At 32.2% G+C, this 22,424-nt stretch overlaps 1 protein-coding gene across 1 annotated transcript in view; it reads right to left on the bottom strand.

The window, feature by feature from the left end:
- LOC111055188 (transferrin) overlaps positions 1-22,424 on the bottom strand; it is a 54,502-nt gene that overhangs the window by 26,722 nt on the left and 5,356 nt on the right. The window contains exon 2 of the mRNA XM_039431453.1: positions 798-906. Within this exon, the coding sequence (XP_039287387.1) occupies positions 798-906 (109 nt within the window). The remainder of the gene's footprint in view (positions 1-797; positions 907-22,424) is intronic.

Below are 22,424 nucleotides of genomic sequence, written 5' to 3'. Positions count from 1 at the left end.
GAAACAACGTTTATTGAAAGAATAAAAATAAAATTCACAAAACCGAAACTAAGTATTAGCATAGAGGAAAGATAGCATGAGGAGATTGCCAGATTTCACATTTCGTTTATGTTGCAAATTTCAGCGTTAGCTCAAGACGATGGCACAGAATAGGTGCAGAATGGTAAATGAAACGCCTATCCAACCAATGCTTTTTACATGGCGCAAATACTAGACACGTCACGTGACCTTAGGAAGTTCCAATCCTGGTCTTCTGATTGGCTCGTTGCAGTGAACGAGATCAATTGATCGAGAATCATTAAAGTGATCCGAACCTCCCATCAATACTATTACAATGCGGAGCTTCCTAACAAGATGGCGGATTTTGCCATGTTTCCATACTGTATGTATACTGTGACGATAGTCCGTAGTTTTTTCGTGAAGCTATGTGACGCTGGTAATCTCTCATACTGTTCCTTTCGTACACTCTCACTGGGCAAAAACAGTACTAATAGACAGTAATCGGCTTGAGTTAACAAGAAATTGGCTTAAAAATTTCAACATAAACGACCTATGTCATGAGATATCTTCTTATGCTATCTTTTCTTTATGGTATTAGTTTAAAATTATATTTAATTATAAATTAAACTCCTGTAAGATTTTAATCATTCATTATTAGTGAACATAATAATAATTTATATATTCCATAATTTCTCAAAACAACATTGATAACATTTTGAGAATGAAATTGAACTGTGAATTTGATGTGAATCCATTTGAAAAAAAATGTTATAAAGCTGATATAGATAGGGACTTACCTATCTAAAGCATATTCACATTTTAATGGCGCTTTTGATTTCACTAGATTTTCACATGCGTCATAAATAACACGGAAGTTTCTGCTCCTCCTCAGTGCACATATCCTAACTGAAAATAAAACAGAAGTAACAATGCCATTAGTGAAGCATTATTTCTAAATAATTCTCAACAGATTTCTACAGTTACACAATTTGAAACCCTGAAAATAGTACTTTATGTCACAAGTCCGGCTTAATTCAATGCGGTAAAGCCGGAGTCAATGCGTGGAAAACAGCTGCAATTGAGTGAGTATATGACAAAAGACCTGGATGGCTCAGGTCTGGTGTGGTCGCACCTGACTAATTTTAGGGACTCTGACAGAACTTGAGGAATCCTGAACGCAGCCGGGACCGACGACTTCAAATGACCATTCAAAACACGGGTTTGGCCGGCAGAAATTGTAACCTGGGACCTGTTTCATAAAAGCTTTGTAATACAGGGCTTGTACTACAAGACTTATGAAATAAACAGTAAATAGATATAGTTTTTCTAATAGATATAAATTTTATGGAATACACTATTGTAATATTAACTAATAATACAGGGAAGTCGCCTGTAATACAGGCCTTGAAAGTTCAATGAAATACACCCCTGGTCTCCGGCTAATAAAGCCAGCCAGCGTCCAAACCATTTGACTAGGTCAATCCTATTCTGTCACCATAACCGTGTATATTCAGTTTTTTTTCAATTTAATTTTAAAATCCTGACGTACTGAAAGGGTGAGAAAACAAGACAACTTGAAAAATTAATAATAATCTACTAAATTTCTTTAGTATTTATTAATAACTTTCGATAAGTTTTCTTAACTAGAGAAACTACTAGAAAAAACTAGAGAAATGAGTAATGAATGAATGAAAAAGGCTGTCTTCATTTTATTTGATGTAATTGAAGATCTAAAAGAAAATGGAGAGCTTTATAGTATGAATTTCAATTCATGAAAAAAGTCAGTATTATAGTTATAGACAGAGTATAATGTTGGTTACCGTATTTATTTAAAAAACAAATCAAATATAAAAATATATTTAATGTTTTTTTATAAATTTACATTACCTTAGCTACATTCCAAGGGGGGCACGTAAAAATATTATGCAAAGCCCCCGGTGATAGGATGGGTTCAGGCCCCAAGAAATTTTGAAAATTACGAACTGGAAATTTTAATTTAGAAGATTCTTTTCAATTTAGCAGAAATATCTCCAAACGTTTAAAAGGAGAGACGAGGTACCCAGCCAGCTTCTCCTATAAATGCCTTAGGTAACTATTTAAATGTTTTACAAACTCCTAACTGCGAATGAAAAAATATTATTCTCTCAAAAATCAATTAAAAATCATTGCAATTTCCTAATAAATTATGCTCAACACATACAAAGTTCCTTAAACACCTAACTGAATGATCAACAATGGTACATTGTTCACTGCATTCAATCTTGGCACGAGACAACAGTGGATAAAGCCATTACGGTACTTGAACTGCCTGTCTTCTTAATGACACTGAGTTGTGTCAAAACATCTTTCAATCAGATAAACAATCTGATTTTGTGTATCCTAAATGATCTATTAATGACCTATCTCAAGTAACAATGACCTCTCTACAAATAACATCACAGAAGCCGGGTAATTTGTGAACGCGTATTCTAATGGGATAAACGTTTGAAATTCTCTTCAATGAAACTAGACCGAATGCCACAACAATATTCATGTAGTTTGTGAGCGTTTACACTGGAATCACTAATGAGATTTGTGATGGGTACTCCAACAATTATTACTCTAAATATAAACGAGATCAACATTTCAAACCAAATGGAATGTGCAATGTTATTGAGATGGGGGGAGTTGCTATGTTGGCTTCATATCATATTTGTCCATAATATTGTGTTTCACAGTCACTCAATAATGTTTGCCCCTAGTCATGCCCCCCCCACGGTGTATTACTGGTTTCACTGAGTAATGATTGCAAAATAACTCGGGTCATATTCCAAGAATGCCTATACCAAAAGTGCGTCAGACGTGCAACAACAAAGCTGGACATGACTAATTCAATGTGCATATTTACTTGCAATATTATCAGTTTCAACATCAGGTACCTACGCCTAAAAATTGATAAAAGATTAATATATACTAGAAAAGAAGAATTTTTATAAGAAATATATTATAAATGTATAATTAGGTATCATTATATTTCTAACTTGACCAATCAGTATGAACTTTGCACTGAATCTTAGTAGCTGCAACTGGTCACCATCGAGTTTTCACTTTTTTCTTCATAAATATTGAAACTTACTTTCTGTAACACTGGCTTTTGCTTTTGCTAGGACATTGATTGAATTGTAAGAAGTAGAAATATATTGAATGATAAGAGAAATCAGTCGATTCAAACATTGCATTCCATATGAATGATTGAATTAATGCTTTAAATTTCTCTAGAAACTGGAAATTATCAGTGTTGTTTTCTAAAACATGGTAAAGAGGATCATGTTACAACATGGTAAAGAGGAACAGGTTACATTCTGTTAGATGATAGCCTTGCATCTGATAGAATTGCATCAGAAACTTGTTAGAAAATTATTAGATCAAGGTTTTTTAATGGACTTGAAATGAAAAATGTTATAATTCTCATTGATTATTACCTTTAATACTGGCAGCTTTTTTAATTCCAAATCTTATTGTAATTTTGACCGTAAGTTACCTACTCATGCTCACTATTTTATAGTATTTTGCAATGAATTTCGACGTAAGAAAATATTCTATTGCCAAAATAAATTATTGATTTTTGGATGTTTGAAGAGCATATTTTTACAAATAGGCTTATTCCACTTGAACAAAGGTTTGCTTTAACTTGACTAAAGACAATCAAAACAAAATTATTCACAGACATTCTCAGGAAAAAAGCTATTTCATTCTATCATTTGATAATAATTTTATAAAATATTTGGAGAGATGAAATCAATTGTTATTGTAAATAAACAGGAGATTGGTATTTAGGTAGGCTACTGTAATTAGTGACTGTTAGTTCCAAAAATGTTTCAAGGGGAATCCCTGAGAATAATAATAATGCAAGTAAACACTCGTAAGTAGGCTGAACCAATAAATTTGTTTTTTGTGTTATAAGTAGGCTATTTCTTATTTATTGAGTGACCATGGGTTAAAGGTTTTAGATAAGATAGTGTAAAAACACAGTAAATAAGAGCCAGCATCCATAATAATTATGAAATTATTCCAACTGATAATTTACTTACTTTTAAAAAACGCCTTCAAACTTGAGTTACATCTACAATTCACAGTATTATATAGTAATATTTATCTATTCAGTTATAGATTTTATCTATTCTATCAGTCATTATAACAAAAATTGATTTGATATTACGTTGATAGATATAGTTCATTAGGCCAATAGATATTACTTATTAGAATAATTTAATGCACATTTGTGTTTGATAGAAAAATCAAATACCGCAGTGCTAAGAAGACATTTGCCAAATTATTGACCGAGCGAAGTGAGGTCTAAACCTGCGTTTACACTGTGTAACTTTGTTATAAAACATTGGTTATTTAACAACTTTAACAAAAATGTTATGAATTCATTCAACTTGTTACATGTAACTTCGTGTTTTAAAACATAATTTTGTGTTATATATATAACAAGTTTTCCCTTTAGCTACGTTTAAACTGTGTAACTTTGTTATAAAACGTTATGGTTATATAACAACTTTAACAAAAATGTTAGTAACTTATTACATGTAACTTTGTGTTTTATAAAAAGTTTTTCCTTTCCCGCACGACGTCGGTAAATATCAAACAAAAAGTATAACTTTTTGTTACATGTTACATGTGTTATAAGAACGTTTTACTACTTATAACATGTTACAAGTTATAGAATGGAGTTGAAATAGGTGGTGGGGGAAGTAGCTGAATCATCAGCTGCTTACAGGCGCGGATCCAGGACCCTGACCAGTGGGGGGGGGCGTCCAGGGGACCCCCCACCTGCAAATTGTTGAGGTTTTTAATCGATAACAGCATTTGAGATCTTTATTTGTTGAAATTGATTAGATTTTTGAACTTGTTCATTTGAATGCCAAAGTCTTGATACTTATTTCTGCAACTACAGTACTTTAAATATACATTTATTCTTGCATTTTATATTGTAGTTCTGATTTTCAATATATTGTTTGGGTACATAAATTTCCTTGTGCTAGATACAGAGTGGCCCAAAAACCTTGTATTTTCGGTTCATTTTCCAGTCTTTTTTATGTTGTTTCCGCCAAATCCTGTAATCGATCAGAAAAATTTGCTCCCGTCTTTTATTGAGATTATTAAATTACTAATAAAATGAGATTATTCGGAACTTTCTATCCTCAATGAGTACTGACTTACAATTTTTCAAAAATAAGTAAAATTAGAAAAAAAATCATTTTGATGAATTTTAGTCTTTGATCTACAATATCTTCCGACTGTCACCATTTAAGTGTATAATTCAAGATTCCTCTGAGCGTGGTCTTGTGCTCTACAGGCTCTATCTTATATATATAGATATCCAGGTAAACCTGACAACAATGATCCTTGTATTTTGGAAAACACCTGAGTTTTAGCTTCATTCATCATCAGCAACTCCATTGTCATCACATTCAGATTTCGCACCATGATATAAGTTCATTGGATCATGTTCTATGAGAATCACCCTTATCATTATATGCTCTTAATTTAGTGGAGAGGCGCGTATAAGGATACCTCAAGAATCAAAATTTCAAACACTCATAACTTTTGACTTTGACACAATGATCAGATCTCATTGTACCACAGCTCATTCTTCTCAGCATGTCAAGGCGGTTCCAAATTACGCATTATATGTGAAATTCGACCAAAAAAAAATAGAGAAATTCATCCTTGAGTGTACATTAAACAGTATTTCAATTCACAAAAAATGACTAATTTCCTTATTTAAAGCTGCATATTGTGAAATACTTGGGATAGAATTTCAAAATGTGGAAAAGTATTTCTTCTTTCCACTACAATAAAGAATACCCTCGATTCCAGTATTATTAGTCAGTTACAACCGATTTTAAAAAGGGCGATTCCAATTTTTCATTTTTTCGCGATTTTTCTGTTAATCAAGAGTCTGATACATCAAGAAACTCATGATTGATTCCAAACTGTAGACAATTTATCCTCTACGATCTCATAATTGCCTAAAATTCATCTTGAATCACTGTTCCCTATCATAGCACTGCCTAGACCGTTAGTTTATGGGAAAAGTATCTTCGATTTCTTGATTTTTACGATCGAATCTTACATTACGATTATATTCTTCCGTGTGCAGCAACTAAAACTGGTAGGAAAAAAATCAAATTCAATTCTAAAATTCAAGATCAAGTCTTTTTTATAATAATGGGATACCGAGATACATAGCTTTGATTTGTCATTTATTTGTGTATTGAAGTACTGGTTACTACACTCAGGGATGAATTTCATATTTTTCGATCGAATTCGACTCATAAATACTCATGAAGCATTTTTTTGAACCGCCTTGACCAGCCGAGAAGAATGAGCTGTGGTACAATGACATCCGATCATTGTGACAAAAGTTATGAGTGTTTGAAATTTTGATCTTTGAGGTGTACCCTACTTATGCGCGCCCGAGGGAAGAAGAATTGATGTTTTAAGCGTTATTAATGTTATTTAAATAAACTTTATTGATCTATATCGTAGTATAATCAGGTTCCCTTCGAAAATTTCATACCAAACTCATCCGAAGTTCAAAATACGTTTCCAATCGGTAAAAGAAGTGATAAGTTTCAAATTTCCAAATAATTATCAATGAATAAGATAGGACTATAATGTTTGTTTATAATCTTAATGGCGGATTTGTACCACGTGATAGTCAATGAACATACTTTGAGTAATATAGTTACTGTAGAGACCCACAAACTTGCTTTTGTTTTATAACATGTTACAAATTCTATTTTGTCAATCAAATTTTTGTTTTTATGTTGCGCATTTACGGCGAAACGCGGTAATAGATTTTCATGAAATTTGACAGGTATTTTCCTTTTTTAATTGTGCGTCGACGTATATACAAGGTTTTTGGAGATTTTGCATTTCAAGGATAATTTAAAAGGAAAAAGGAGCCTCCTTCATACGCCAATATTAGAGTAAAAATCAGACTTTAGAATTATTCATCATAAATCAGCTGACAAGTGATTACACAGATGTGTAGAGAAGCCAGTCTATTTCTGTATTTCCGTAAGGTCTATAGTTTCAATCAGGTACTTGTGGATGAGAATACTGCGTGAGGTCTACTGTTCACAGAATTACTAGTAGTATCTTGAACAAAATATTCCGATAAAAATATACTAACTTGAGTTAATAATCTTCATTCTATTTCAAACCAATGTTCTTTCTTATTTTTGAATCATTGACCGAGCGAAGTGAGGTCTAAGATTCAAGTCGACGGTTTGGCATTTCTCTTAATGTTTATATGTTTATATGTTGCGGATTTACGCCGAAACGCGATAATAGATTTTCATGAAATTTGACAGGTATGTTCCTTTTTTAATTGCGCGTCGACGTATATACTAGGTTTTAGGAAATTTTGCATTTCAAGGATGAAAAAGGAGCCTCCTTCATACGCCAATATTAGAGTAAAAATCAGACTATAGAATTATTCATCATAAATCAGCTGACAAGTGATTACACAGATGTGTGGAGAAGCCAGTCTATTGCTGTATTTCCATAAGGTCTATAGTTTCAATCAGGTACTTGTGGATGAGAATACTGCGTGAGGTCTACTGTTCATAGAACTACTAGTTAATTTTCATATAAATACGAGTAGCCCTTACCAAGAAACATACGGACTTGGGATTACGCAAGCATTATAATAAGCAAACTCTTATAATATTTTAATGAAGATTACAACAAAGATATGGAGATTATCTTTCTGCGACTCATTCTTACTATCTATATTTGGAGTGAACTGATCGAGTACAAAGATGAGTGAATTGACCTATCTGAACAATAACTTATCAGCACAACCATGAAGTGAAAAATAATAGTCCAGTGAATATAGACATTAAAAAGAGGATGTGCTTGCAATAATAATGAAGAATAACACAACAGAGATAGTCTAATAGTAGTTCTGATTTTTCAATATATTGTTTGGATACATAAGAGAAGTATTGCCTTGGCGATAACAGCAGTCATATTATATTCTTGATTATTTATTCGAAAAATATATTTAAACAACTAAAAATGGAAGACAAGGTAAAGAAACCTGATTTATAAACATTATGAAGTTTGGATTACAATCTTTAGATGACACAAACCGGATTCACGTTTAAAAGTTTATTTTCATGTATTTATAAAATAATCCATATATCTGTGAGTATATTCTAAATAACACAGCATCATGTAAATGCATATCTTGAATAAGATCAATATCATCAACATCATTTTATTAATAGCATTCAAGGGCAGACACTTTTATGAAATATCTCAACTCTCTTAACTCTACAGTTTTATTTTAAATAAATCCTTTTCCTCATTCAATGTTTGATTTATTTCTCAGGTATATTTCATACTGTAGGCTATCTCTGTTGTGTTATTCTTCATTATTCTAGTTTGGAGACTAATTTATTCTCTAGACAATCAATCCTATCTCAAAAGAGAAGAATCTTCAAATGTTCGATAAATTGAACTACATTCATAATTTTTTAATGCTATTACATACTTTAGTTGTGTAAAGTTTTCCTGATATGAGTTACAGATGCCAATCATAATAAATTAATAAAGACATTTTAGCAGTAATGAGCCAAAACTTCTATTTTCACTTATATTCCTTGGCGGTCTGTCAATCCAAAATCCAAACAGTATCTTCTACACTATTTCTGCTCTAAATTTATTCACAGATTTTTTCAAATTATGAACAGTTTGATAAAGTTTCAGTAGTGTAAATTACTTGATAAAGTTTAATTTTGAAGGTTTGATGGTATTAATTGGTGATACTGTAAAAAGGTACTGTGAAGAAGCATTTAATAGAGGGGATAACTTAATATAAAATGCAATGAGATTTTATAATGGAATACTAAATTATGATTTATTGGAATAAAATTTTCACATTGATTTTCAAAAAAATGTGAAATGTGAATCCTGAATGCACTGATTAAATGAAGGTTAAATGTATAAAAGTTTTCATTTCCATTCTTGATCTTACTATTGAGTTACTAGCCTACATTATTTGTAAGATAAAATTTAAAATATCTACTTCATTGGAAAATTATAATTCAACTGAAAATAATAATTGTGTATTCTTTGTCTACAAAAATAAGTTTTAATTTCAATTGAATTGGATAGCCTAATTTGCCTATTTTCCCTAACTATCAACTTCACAAAATGAAAATGGTCAACTATTTGCTGTTTTTGAAATTATTACTCTTCCATTCTTTGTAATAATTATTGTGTTCGCTTTCTTTCGTGTGTCTTTTATTCATTGTATTAAAGTTTCTCAACCATGGGGAAGTAGTCAGCTCAAAAGAGCTTCACCGCATATAATTTCTATAAAGATTGATCTGCAGATCTGAAAAACACCATCTATTTTTATAGCATAAATGATAACAGGCGAAAGGTGTAATAGAAACATACATACAGTATTACATCAGATTCCACCTGTAAGTATAGGTTTCGCAGTAAAGGCCACAATAAAAATAAGAATTTGCGAGACTGTAAATGTTTCTATTAGTTTATCAACACATTTTCCATAAAGACTAACGTGTGACAGAACTTGGGACTTCAGCAAGGCAAAAAAAATGTGTTACATCAGTTTCCACTTTTAGTGAATAGAAAAAAGGAAGTAACGTTCTGTGTATAAAATTTTGCAGTATAATTCAATACAGAACCTGTAAATGTTACAGTAGTATTTTATATAAACAACAAGTAATTTATTTTGCTTTTATCAGTATTCAAGTACCTAAGATACTCTCAGGATTTTCGGTAAAAACATAGATTATAATAAACTTTGATCTGCAATTCCTGACCTGTGACTATACCAACTTTTCATCAAGTTTAAAAGCAATATTACAGAAGCAAAAACTTACAAATTTGTTCAGATTCCACTAATCCGCTGAGGAAAACAACAAAATACACAAGAACAGGTTTAAAAATCCACATGTTTTTGTTTGTTTGTAACAAAATAGCACAAATGTATCAGGCTACACACAACACTGGTAACTGAAAACCGAACCGGATGAGTAAGACTGTATTATCACGTTGTTCTTATCAATTATTATGTTAGAAAAAGTGCCTGCATTGGAGCATTGGTTAGCGATATCATCTGAGAGGCATGGTAGCGAGCGGAGCGGGAGCGGCGTTTCAATGTGAACTGACTAAATGAGTAAATGCGAATGCCAAGTGTCTGAACTTGAACTAGTCACGGACGGTTGCGTTGCGTTGGCTCGCACTTTGTGTCTGCCACAAGGAACCAAACCTGATCCAACCTGATCTGAGTGAGTGGAGGGGACTCAGCTGTTGCACTGCTACAAGGAAAAAATGTTTGCCGTAGTCCATATTTTTCGCCCCCTCTCTCGCCAACATAATATCCTGGGTAACTGAATCACCAACAAAATGCTGCTCAAATCTAGTTTCTTGAACCTAAACAATCAACTTACACGCACAGCCAGTACCTCTATTCAACCCACATGAATAAATATTTGTATAAAATGCTACTATCATAAACGAATCAAACATCAAATAGCTGTTATCCTCTCATCCTATCTGCGCTACTACAGTATTAAGTCTATAGCAGCATAACTAGTAGTCCTAAAAAAATTAATTAGGTGCATTATTTGTAGGTACAGTATTCGAAAGTATATTACATGGGCTTACTGACATGAAACCGAATATTGACATGACAATACTTATACTTACTGACATGATATCGAAGACAGTTCATTTGTAATAATGATATTTCAATCATTTCCAAGAATTAAATGAGAATACCTATATTTTCACAATATTATGAAGATGGCAGTACAATGCTACTATATAGTATAACATACTGCAAAGCGCTGCAATAAGTAATTTAACTTGTACGGTACACTTGATTAAATGGGAATATAATATTTTCCAATATTATATAGATGTCAGTACAATGCTACTATATAGTATATTAAACTACAAAGCACTACAATAGGGTTGTCTAGAAGAGGAGACCTAGAGTGCTAACTCCGCCCTTAATAAAGGCAAGAATTCAATTCAATTTAATTCAATATGTAATTTTACTTTTACAACATAGGTATTGACAAAGTATAATGACGTCAAACTGTGTACTTAGACAGTAAAGGTGTAATAATTATGTATTAATCATTGCCAAACAATAATGAATGTGAGAAGCTCATTTCCACATGCAGATATATATGCCACATGTGAAGAATCTTGTCTACCTTGACGGTAGGACATCGACTTCTGAACGTTTTCAAACTTCTTTGCGTCCCTGCAGATTATCAACATTCATTATTTTGTTTTGTATCTATTTTTAAACTGAAACGGGCCAACGGGGTAGGCGTGGACAGATAAATGAATGCCAGATATTCAGTGATCAATATAGAACCGCACCAGTCGCAACTGAAATTTGGTTTGGAATTGGATTGAAGAGATTAGTTCCTTTAAATGTACAAAACTTTCAAAGAGATACAAAGGTATACGTTTTGTATGTACTGTAGCTATCAAAATATGAAAAACATGTTATGTTTTATTTATATTTTGAGAAAAAAACAATTTGTTTTTCTTTAAAAAGAAATGCGAAAGGTGCAAAGATACATAGCCTACTGTAAGCCGTAACAAACACATACACCTCCACAGATAAATGTAGGTAACTTTATACGGAACATAACGTAAATTTGTTTTAAATTTAGTTATTGTTAAAATAATTACAAAAATGTATTTATCAATATTCAAACTGAATAATAGTAAGGGTACTACTTACTTATACTTTCAGATGAATTAATAATTGTTTTATCATTCCCTATTCCTGTAATGAAATTCCAGCAGCCTTTCATCTTAAGGTTATTGGATTTTTTTATAAACTAATTAGTTTGGATTTGTGGTACATAGATTCCAAATTAATATCTGCTTCACCATGAGAACTGTTTCTGATTGGAAGGAGATTGTCATTTTCCAAGAATCTAAGCTTTATTAATTGATTATAAGTATGATAACAAAAATATAATGAAATCCATGCAAGAGGTTTCAAAAACTTCAACAATTCCATGCAAGATGTTCTAATTCAAAAAATCAAAATACACTCCAAACATATTCACATACAAAAACATGCAACTTTATGCGGAAAACTTTATTTTCTCAAGAAATCGGTAAGATTTTTCAGAAAAAATGAGAAGTCAAGGAAACTATGATGAATTGCCAATTAAAAGCATTTTCAATAAATTCCTGTTCAGCTTTCTATAACGATTACAAGTAGGCGAGCTGTAATTAATATTGTTCCTTTTGTGAAGCACGTATTTAACGGAGGCTACATCAACTATGTTTTTATCATTTTATCTAACATCAGATTATACCTCTTCATCATCATTCACTTCCTTGCTTCATAGAATTGTATTTTATACCAATTATCTTTAAATACATGTGTTCCTAAACTCACGATAGGTTGGCATGCAAGGATATATCATTACATGGAATAGAATATATACGCTTAAGGTAATGTTGAATTTTTTCTTGATATCATCTTATCTGATTCAACAATATAAAATAATTATATCTAATGTTTGATCAGTATATTTCTGCTGTACTCATAGGCTACATGTAAATTTCAACCGAATGATAATGAATAAACATCCAATTATTTAAATAAATATTCAAAACTATTTTTCAGTATATTAGAGAAATGAAATACAATAGACAAGAAAAAATAAATTGAGGAATTCACTAGTTATGTAGACCTACTTTTTTATGTAACCACTCTCAAATGTTCCAATTTGTATCAGGAAAACGAAGTATAAATTAATGAAATCCTATCCCGATGTAGGCCTACCTAATAAAAATTCAATCAGCTCTGGTCACAAGTTTGAAGGACAAATTAGTTGAACACATTTAACATGTCAATTCACTGGTCTCATAAAAGTACTGTAGTTGCATTTGAAGTCCGATAATCGAACTAACATTAGAGCTACTTTAGAGTTCATTGACGAGTATTGATTTGATTTCAAGAACTGTGTAAATTTTACCTTATCAGCAGATCTTTGAAAAATATCTATGACCTGGGCTCAGTCCGCTCAGTAAACATTATACAATAATATCGGTATATAATTATTTTATATTTGGAAACTAAGTAGGCCTACTTGTATGTTTAGAAACAGTTATAATCGCCTGATGTAATATTATAGTTCATCCCGATCGGTGCAACCCAGTCAAATTATACTTTTCACTAAAATTGATTCAACTACGACAACTGCAAGATTTCAGTGCAGGCTAATTTATCATATATAAAAGAAGAAAACTGATTTTTTAATGATATCAATGAATTATTATTGAGTGAAATAATTCATTTCAACTGATTATTGACCGAGCGAAGTGAGGTCTAAGATTCAAGTCGACGTTTTGGCATTTCTATTAATATTTAAATGTTTGAATGTTTAAAAGTTTATATGTTGCGCATTTACGACGAAACGCGGTAATAGATTTTCATGAAATTTGACAGGTATGTTCCTTTTTAAATTGCGCGTCGACGTATATACAAGGTTTTTGGAAATTTTTGCATTTCAAGGATAATATAAAAGGAAAAAAGAGCCTCCTTCATACGCCAATATTAGAGTAAAAATCAGACTATAGAATTATTCATCATAAATCAGCTGACAAGTGATAACACAGATAAAAAGAAAAATAAAAATCTTAGTACCCTTTTTTGAAATATTTAATTACAACATGTTTCGGACATTGATGCCATTTTCGGCTTTTGGAAATTTTGCATTCCAAGGATAATATAAAAGGAAAAAGAAGCCCCCTTCATACGACAATATCAGAGTAAAAATCAGAGTATAGAATTATTGACCAAGCGAAGTGAGGTCTAAGAGCTTGTTGACATGGCAGCGACTTACGCTCGGTTGTCGCGCGGTTGGCAAATCGCTCGATTTGCCAGTCTCGTACACATGACAGCGATTCATGAGCGGTTTGCCCTCGGTTAAGTCTGAGATTACAACCGCCGCGATTCGCCGGCGACTACTAAAACCGAGCGATGCATGTGTACGGCACCATGTCTTTCCCTATACCTGGCAACCGCTCGGTTGGTCAATCGCGCGACAACCGAGCGTAAATCGCTGTCATGTGAACAGGCTCTAAGATTCAAGTCGACGGTTTGGCATTCCTCTCAATGTTTAAATGTTTAAATGTTTAAATGTTTAAATGTCAAAATGTTGCGCATTTACGGCGAAAGGCGTTAATAGATTTTCATGAAATCTGACATATATGTTCCTTTTTTACGTCGACGTATATACAAGGTTTTTTGGAAATTTTGCATTTCAAGGATAATATAAAAGGAAAAAGGAGCCTCCTTCATATGCCAATATTACAGTAAAAATCATACTATAGAATATTATTCATCATAAATCAGCTGACAAGTGATTACACAGATGTGTGGAGAAGCCAGTCTATTGCTGTATTTCCATAAGGTCTATAGTTTCAATCAGGTACTTGTGGATGAGAATACTGCGTGAGGTCTACTGTTCACAGAACTACTAGTTCATCATAAATCAGCTGTCGAGTGGATTATAAAATGCATGCCATGACGCATGCAATTCAATATCTCAATGTAACTTGGTAAAAAGTCAGCAGCTGTGTAGACTATTAATTGCATGCCTCATTGAATGCAATTTTTATGCACTTATTAAATGAACTATTGATTGCCTGCAATAGCGCATGCAATTAATAACTAAAATAACATAGTATTGTCTCTAGGGCTGTCTCTCTCAGACATAGGGCTGTCCTGTTGCCAGTATGTCTTGAAGAAGATTGGCTTTTGATGTTAGCATTTTTGATACACCAACCCCAACAGTCATTAGCCGTTTTCACACCGATATCACGCCGACACGACAAAGAGATAGGATTTACTCTGATGGACAGTATAAGAGGAGGCTGCGGTTTATAACTGTGTGAGATCTACTGTTCACAGAACTACTAGTATAATAATTGAAAATAGCTGATCCAAATTGCCTCAGTAGAACAATTTTAACAATATTGTTTATGAATACTGAATGTTGATGGATACTTCATCATGATTCATGAACAACACTAAAACTCAATTTGATTTGCCACAAGAGGAAAAATGACGATTGCAGTAATCAGTGAAATGATTTTTGGAAAAATATAGAAAAGCTAAATAGTTGACAGTTTATGGAACAGGATGATAGATATATACAGGATATAATAAGATGATTGATCGAGCGAAGTGTTTAGACCTCACTGCGTTTACACCGGAATTAATAACACGGGTTATTAACAAAAAGTTATTAACTTGACTGAATTGTCAAAAATTTCTCTTCACAAAATTTAATAACTCATGTTTCTAACAGAAAATTTCTTGTAATTATCAAGATCTTCTTGACCGAGCGAAGTGAGGTCTAAGATTCAAGTCGAAGGTTTGGCATTTCTCTTAATGTTTAAATGTTTGAATTTTTAAATATTTAAATGTTTATATGTTGCGCATTTACGGAGAAACGCGGTAATAGATTTTCATGAAATTTGATTCCGGCTGTTATATCATATGAATACTCTCGTTAAATGAAATCATATGGAAGTCAATTATATTGATAACTAGTAGTTCTGTGAACAGTAGACCTCACGCAGTATTCTCATCCACTAGTACCTGATTGAAACTATAGACCTTATGGAAATACAGCAATAGACTGGCTTCTCCACACATCTGTGTAAAAACTTGTCAGCTGATTTATGATGAATAATTCTATAGTCTGATTTTTACTCTAATATTGGCGTATGAAGGAGGCTCCTTTTTCCTTTTATATTATCCTTGAAATGCAAAATTTCCAAAAACCTTGTATATACGTCGACGGGCAATTAAAAAAGGAACATACCTGTCACATTTCATGAAAATCTATCACTGCGTTTCGCCGTAAATGCGCAACATATAAACATTAAGAGAAATGCCAAACCGTTGACTTGAATCTTAGATCTCACTTCACTCGGTCAATAAACTAAATCAAATAGCTGATATGGTAATAATGAAAAAGATTTATTATGCTTATGCGCAATCACTTTTCCAATATGAAATTGAGATATGGGGGGCTGCTTATGATATCCATATGAACAAATTATTCACATTACAGAAACACCTTATCAGAGCTGCATTATGCAGGCCAAGATTGTACCCTAGTAGACTTCTTTTTCAAGAATTCCAGGTGCTTACAGTGAGGCAAACATATGTTAAAATAATCATATTATTCATTAATAAGAATACTGATACATTCAACTTATAGTCCAGTCAATGAAATATTATAGAGGGAAAAGTTTGGAACACAAAATTGGAACACATTGGACAAAACTTGTTGGTAATTTTGTATGCTTCAATTTTGCACAGAATACAAATGTTCATAGGATGCATCATTTCCGAGATATATGCGAAAAATGAAAAAATGGTACTTTCAAACCAACCCCACCCCTCAAGCACAGGGAGTAGGAGCGAGGACTTTTGATATGTCAATCCTTAAAAGAGCTGTGGAGTTGAAAATTGTGTTCCAAACTTTTCCCTCTATACCTTTATTTGAGCATTCGTTGCCTGGACTATTAAGGAATAATCCATATAATTTGCGTCCCTCCAATCCATTACAATTTGATATTGACTTTACCAGCTTAAGTGTATGTAGACGTCAGTTTGAATATCAGTGTTACTTGTTTATAAATAAAGTCCCAACTGAATTCATTATTAATAGAATTACAAAATCCATAATAAATCTTATACTGGATTGGATTAGGATACATGTTTATTTTAAATTATCTATATCCATTATGTAGTGTTTCATTCTTGTGTTATAAATTAAAACAAAAAATTGTCATGGCTTCCTTGAATTGGTCTTTTTGAGTTTGCCATTCGCTTGTGATTTTGTTACTTTGTCTTATCGTTTGTAAGTATTGAGATGTGACCTGATATTCTAGTGGTTTGGATAAGCTCTTTTTCTTTCTATTGACATGTTTGCTGTACCCAGTTGTTCGAACTCACTGCCGGCGCACAAGTTTTCTTTGCCGGTAGTGCCATTTTATAAGTTAGACTATTTATTTTATCAATCTTTATTATTTTATGGCAAATAAATGAATTTGAATTTGAATGAAATTTGACAGGTTTGTTCCTTTTCAAATCGCGCGTCGACGTATATACAAGGTTTTTGAAAATTTTGCATTTCAAGGATAATATAAAAGGAAAAAGGAGCCTCCTTCATACGCCAATATTAGAGCAAAAATCAGACTTTGAATTATTCATCATAAATCAGCTGTTTAGTGGACTATAATACTACCCGTTCAAAAACATCGAACATCTTGAAAATGTATCTTTCCATCAACGTTGTAGACAGTTGCAGCCATAACTGATAACAGCCCTCACACTCACATTCCGGGACGACACGTTAGGACAGAAAGCTCTATGTTTATATATGGTTTTTTCTAGACATTTTAAATTATTGATTAATTATTTATTAATTTTCGAGAAAACATATCAACAGGTCACTTACATGTAACTTACTGAGCGCAAGGTCTGCTGTTCACAGAACTACTAGTACAATGTAAGAAAGAAGCAAATATGAATAAAACAGAACAGGAAAAAATTGTTATAAAATAATCAAGATGCTACAATACAATGCGGAGCAAATATACATATGAATAAAACAGAACAGCAGAGAATCATTGCATACGTTTACTCAACAAATAAAGTTGAAGGAATTGGATTCAGCGTTATTTCCCTGAATCAACTAAAAAGTTAATTCCACAGAAACCAATCAAGTTTTCCTCGGTGTAATTTATGTTAATTTATTCTATTTCAATGGATTTTCCTGTTGGTTGCCAGTGAATGGGTCAACGCTTCTGCCTAGGCTATTACCGCAACAACTAAAAAGTTGCTCAAACATCTTTGGCGACTGGTTTTTTTAGCACACACTCACACGCCACTCACCACATGTGATAGAACAGGAGATGCGTGGAAAGAGAATGCGAGAGAAGGAAGAAGGAGAGATGAGAATAAAGCATGAGAATAATGCACAGACAGAATTATTAGACCCTACACGTTTTCTGTTCCATCTGATGAACAAACTAGATGTCCTTGGAATATTGTGGACTTTCCCTTTTATACAGAACATGATGCAGCGTTGGGACCGAATTCTGTTCTCAATCTCAATTAGCCAAGTGTTCCTCGATTTGTTTCACAAAATACTAAAGGCTAAATAGATATAATATGAGAGGTCTTCGAAGTAAATTAGCTCTAGATTGTTGATAAACACTTTTGTTAGGTACCGTACCTACTCAAGTTCTCTCAAGTTGAACCTATTCTATTTAGAGATGAATTATGTAGATAACTTTACAAGAATTTTGAATTATTAAAAGATCTTGAGTTACTTGCTTACGATTAAAATCAGTTTGCACCTATTTGATTGCTTCAGTAACTTATCATCAATTGTTTTGTTTGTTCTGTTGGTTTAGTTTCATAGTAGTGTACTACTTTTCATTTCTCCTTTTTTTAGTTACGGTACCTAACTTGTTCATAGTATCATAGTAGTACCGTAATGTAAATAAAAATAAGTATTGTCATCGTTGGTAATTGCAAAAACATTAGGTTCTATAAGCATAACTATTAAATAGCTATGCGAACTTTGTTGTTCAATTAGTCTAATGCTTGTTTTATTCATAATCTTGCTTTCTTCTTTATAATTATAATCTCTTTCACCTCATTTCTGGAAAGTTTCCAATTTTATTTTTCTAGGTACCAACGTTAGTTATGATTATCAACTCGTTTGTAATTTTCTTTGTGTCTTTGATTGATCTTTTTTTAATAACCTACCTGCGCACAGGTTTTAAACCTATGCAGGTATCATTTTCCCTCAAATATTACCCGTAATTATTTATTATAGACATAATAATTATTCTAGCAGCAATGTTACTTTCTTATTAATAAACTATAAATATATAGCTACATTTAGCATCAACTTGCTAATGCAATAAGTGAGTTCCCTTATTGTTTTTCGTTTTCTTTGTTTGTAATGTTTTTTTGGAAAATAAAGTTCAACGTTCATTGATTTAATCATTTAAAATATATTGATAGATATTTCGTATTCAAATAGGTCTCTAATGTATCTCACTGGAATATTTGATCAGCATTGGTGGCCTACCTATCGATAATTCTTCAGAAAGACTGATGAATCGTCTTTCGAATCGAAAAGGATGCGCGTGATCGTTTCTAATTTACCAATTCACCATCTAATAAAGAAGATTCAGAATGAATTTTCGAAGTATCTATGACAGATGTTCATTTTTATCGTTTGTTCTAGTTTGTTCAAACCAGAAAAAACAAGATCCTCTAAAATATTGAATAAGATGTCGCTGTTCTGACGAGTAACGATAATAGTTTTGCGGTTTGGATAGGAAACTGCTACGTTACTTTATTTTACTTATTAATCTTACTAAAGTTGGCCTCATTATGTTTTGAATTTGATCGCTACCCGTCGACCCAAGGGGCGGGCTTTGTCTACCCCGGGGTGACACCCAAGGGGCTTTGTCTACCCCGGGGTGACTATGTCCCACCTCGCACAAAAATATTCAAATCAGTTCATCTCAAAACTTTGTTATTCGAAATCGATGTTCAACATTGATAGCCGTAGCCCTGATCATTATCGAGGTTCTACAATCGATATCTTGTCGAATCTCAATATATTAGTTGAATTATCGATATAAAACTAAACTGCTTGCTTCATTTTGTGATTTCGTTGTCGGAAAACTTCGTATTCGAAAACTTATTTCCAAAAGACTTATGACATCGGTGAGTACATATTATTTTGGCTTTTTCATTATATTTCAATTGGTATATCTATCTATTAGGTTAAACTTGGGGTGACTGTCCCAGTAAGATTGTGATATTATGCAGGATATGAATTCAAAATATGATAAATATAATGTATTCCACCTAATAAAACAAAATATTCACCTTGCTTGATACGATCTTAATATTCATTTTTAGCTAATTCTGCAGCTGGAGCCAACATGCCTCGACGCTAAAAAAGATCTTTAGGCAGCAGAAACTGAAATATTAAAAAAATAATAATTTGTGATTTTTTGAAGTGGATTTCATCTGTTTTCAATGTTATTATTCATTTTGAAGGTTAACAGTAGGGTTCACTTTGTCTAGCTCTTGAAAATGAACTTTTTTCTATATATTTTTTATGAACAAGCCACATCTAGGTAGGTTTAGATTCCATCTAGGGGTAAATAACAATGAAATTAAGAGGCGAACTCGAAAATAATGCAAATAAAATGACATTGAAAGGAAATATGGAAATGTACACAATGGAAACTTCTCAAATACAGTGAAGAGTTTGAAAACAATGGAGAATGATCAGAAAAGTCAAGCTAGAAACTGAGAATAAAGAATCAAAAGCAGTTCTAAATCAAAGCGTACAATATTGCATAAAATACACTGTAATTTCAAATTTTCAAGCATCCTTTCCTCAAAGAATAAAAACCTGATAGAAGTCATCACAGACTCCAATGATTGCTCTTGAGCAAGAAAATCATTGGAGAAACTAAAAAATATCACTAATATACTTGCAATTATTTTAATAACATGTCTGGCACACAGTTACAACTCACGATTCCATCTCAAGTATAAGAGTAACCTTGTCCAAAATCGCATCACCTGATTCTTAGCCACCACAAATCTGCTATTTAGCCTTGATTGACACGTTACCGTTGACGTTCATTCTACTACAGAAATGCACGAAGAAAATTCATTCTTAGAGCTCTTTGAAGCTTCTGACTACATTGTTTAAAGAAGTGGAATAAAAGGGTTTAGAATATAATTCTAACAAACAAACAAATTAACAGCTTTTTTCAGAGGATATGCTCATTTGTGCGTAGCTGCGTGGGTATGATAATGATGAAGGATGAATAAAACTGTATTTTTACACGCATTTCGAACCACCAAATTGTAACTGGATATTTGTATATCTATATGGATCAGGAAATGCATAACTTATACACTAAAAGGAATCTCTGGCTGAAAGTTGAATTGAGAAACATCCTTTGCTCGGCAGAATTATAACTAAAAATGGTTTCTCAACTCCTACATTGGCAGAAACCAATATTTCTTCCGGAACTTCGGTAGCATTACTTACTTATACTCATATCATAGAGAGAAGGTATCGTTATATTAGTTTATTTATGCTGATACTGACTAAATTGGGCATAATGAAAGATGACGTATTTCATAAACATAAAATAATTTTGATTTTCATAATATTTGTTGAGATATTTTACCAAACAACCTGGGTAAGTATTTTAGCGTTCAAAATCTATTAAATTGATAATCAACTGGCATTTTTACAAGTTTATCTTGTAGAGAGATTTAAAAATTCTGAGAAGAATAATCATTTATGAAATAAAAACACAAAGATTATAAAATATGATATTTAATATAAATGAAAAATTGAAATTTCATATTATTAAATCATCTCTGATACTTAGCAGAAATCAGTAAGAAATAAAATCTCGGCTCATTTAACTAATAAGATGAACATGGCAGAAAAAAAGATTTATTGTCGAGTTATAAGGTAGGCTATTTATAATTAATAATTACAGTCTATAAATTCCAATTGAACAAAATTTTCTTAAGTTGGTTTAATAAGTGATAATTTTCTATTATGATGGTTTCATTATTAAAGAATAAACAATTCAAAGTAATCGTAAGTTCAATTGGATATAAATTATTAAGACATAAAATGTAGTGCGAAGGCATCACAAGGAGAGTTAGCAGACAATATTAGAATCGTTGGACTTGACAAACGCAATAATCAAAATGCATTTAAACCTGTTTACAAGCAGATAATTGAAGTAAGTCTGTTCCCTTCATTCTTATCCTGTAGGCCGCCTGCTTGTACAGACTACGATAAACAACCACTAGCCTACTTATAGTACAGTAGTGGAAACACATTCAACAATAATTGTAATGAACTTGAACATGATCAAAATTGAAATATAAAACCAAATTCCCTACAAATAATATCATCTCACTGTTGTACAAAGCACGCAGAGTTGATAGTTTGAGAAGATTGTTTTGTAATTACTTCTGATTATCTAGTTTGTCTCGAGACAATCTTAAATTGAGTATTGTTTAATTACAATCATTATTGAATTGAATAGGCTACTGTAGTAAAGTTAAAAATTGTTAATATCTAGGTATCTATGTAGATGAAAATCTAAAATGGAATAGCCTATACATATTAAATTCATTTGCAGAAGGATGAAATACCTTTCTTACAAATTTTATGCAGCTAGAAAAATTCTGAATCCAACTAATCTTAAAATGCTTCATTTTGCTATAGTGCAGTCGA

Source organism: Nilaparvata lugens, chromosome 6 (genome assembly GCF_014356525.2).
Source record: "Nilaparvata lugens isolate BPH chromosome 6, ASM1435652v1, whole genome shotgun sequence".
NCBI lineage: Eukaryota > Metazoa > Arthropoda > Insecta > Hemiptera > Delphacidae > Nilaparvata > Nilaparvata lugens.
The sequence above is the reverse complement of the archived record's forward strand: the minus strand, read 5'-3'. Positions and strand labels throughout refer to the sequence as shown.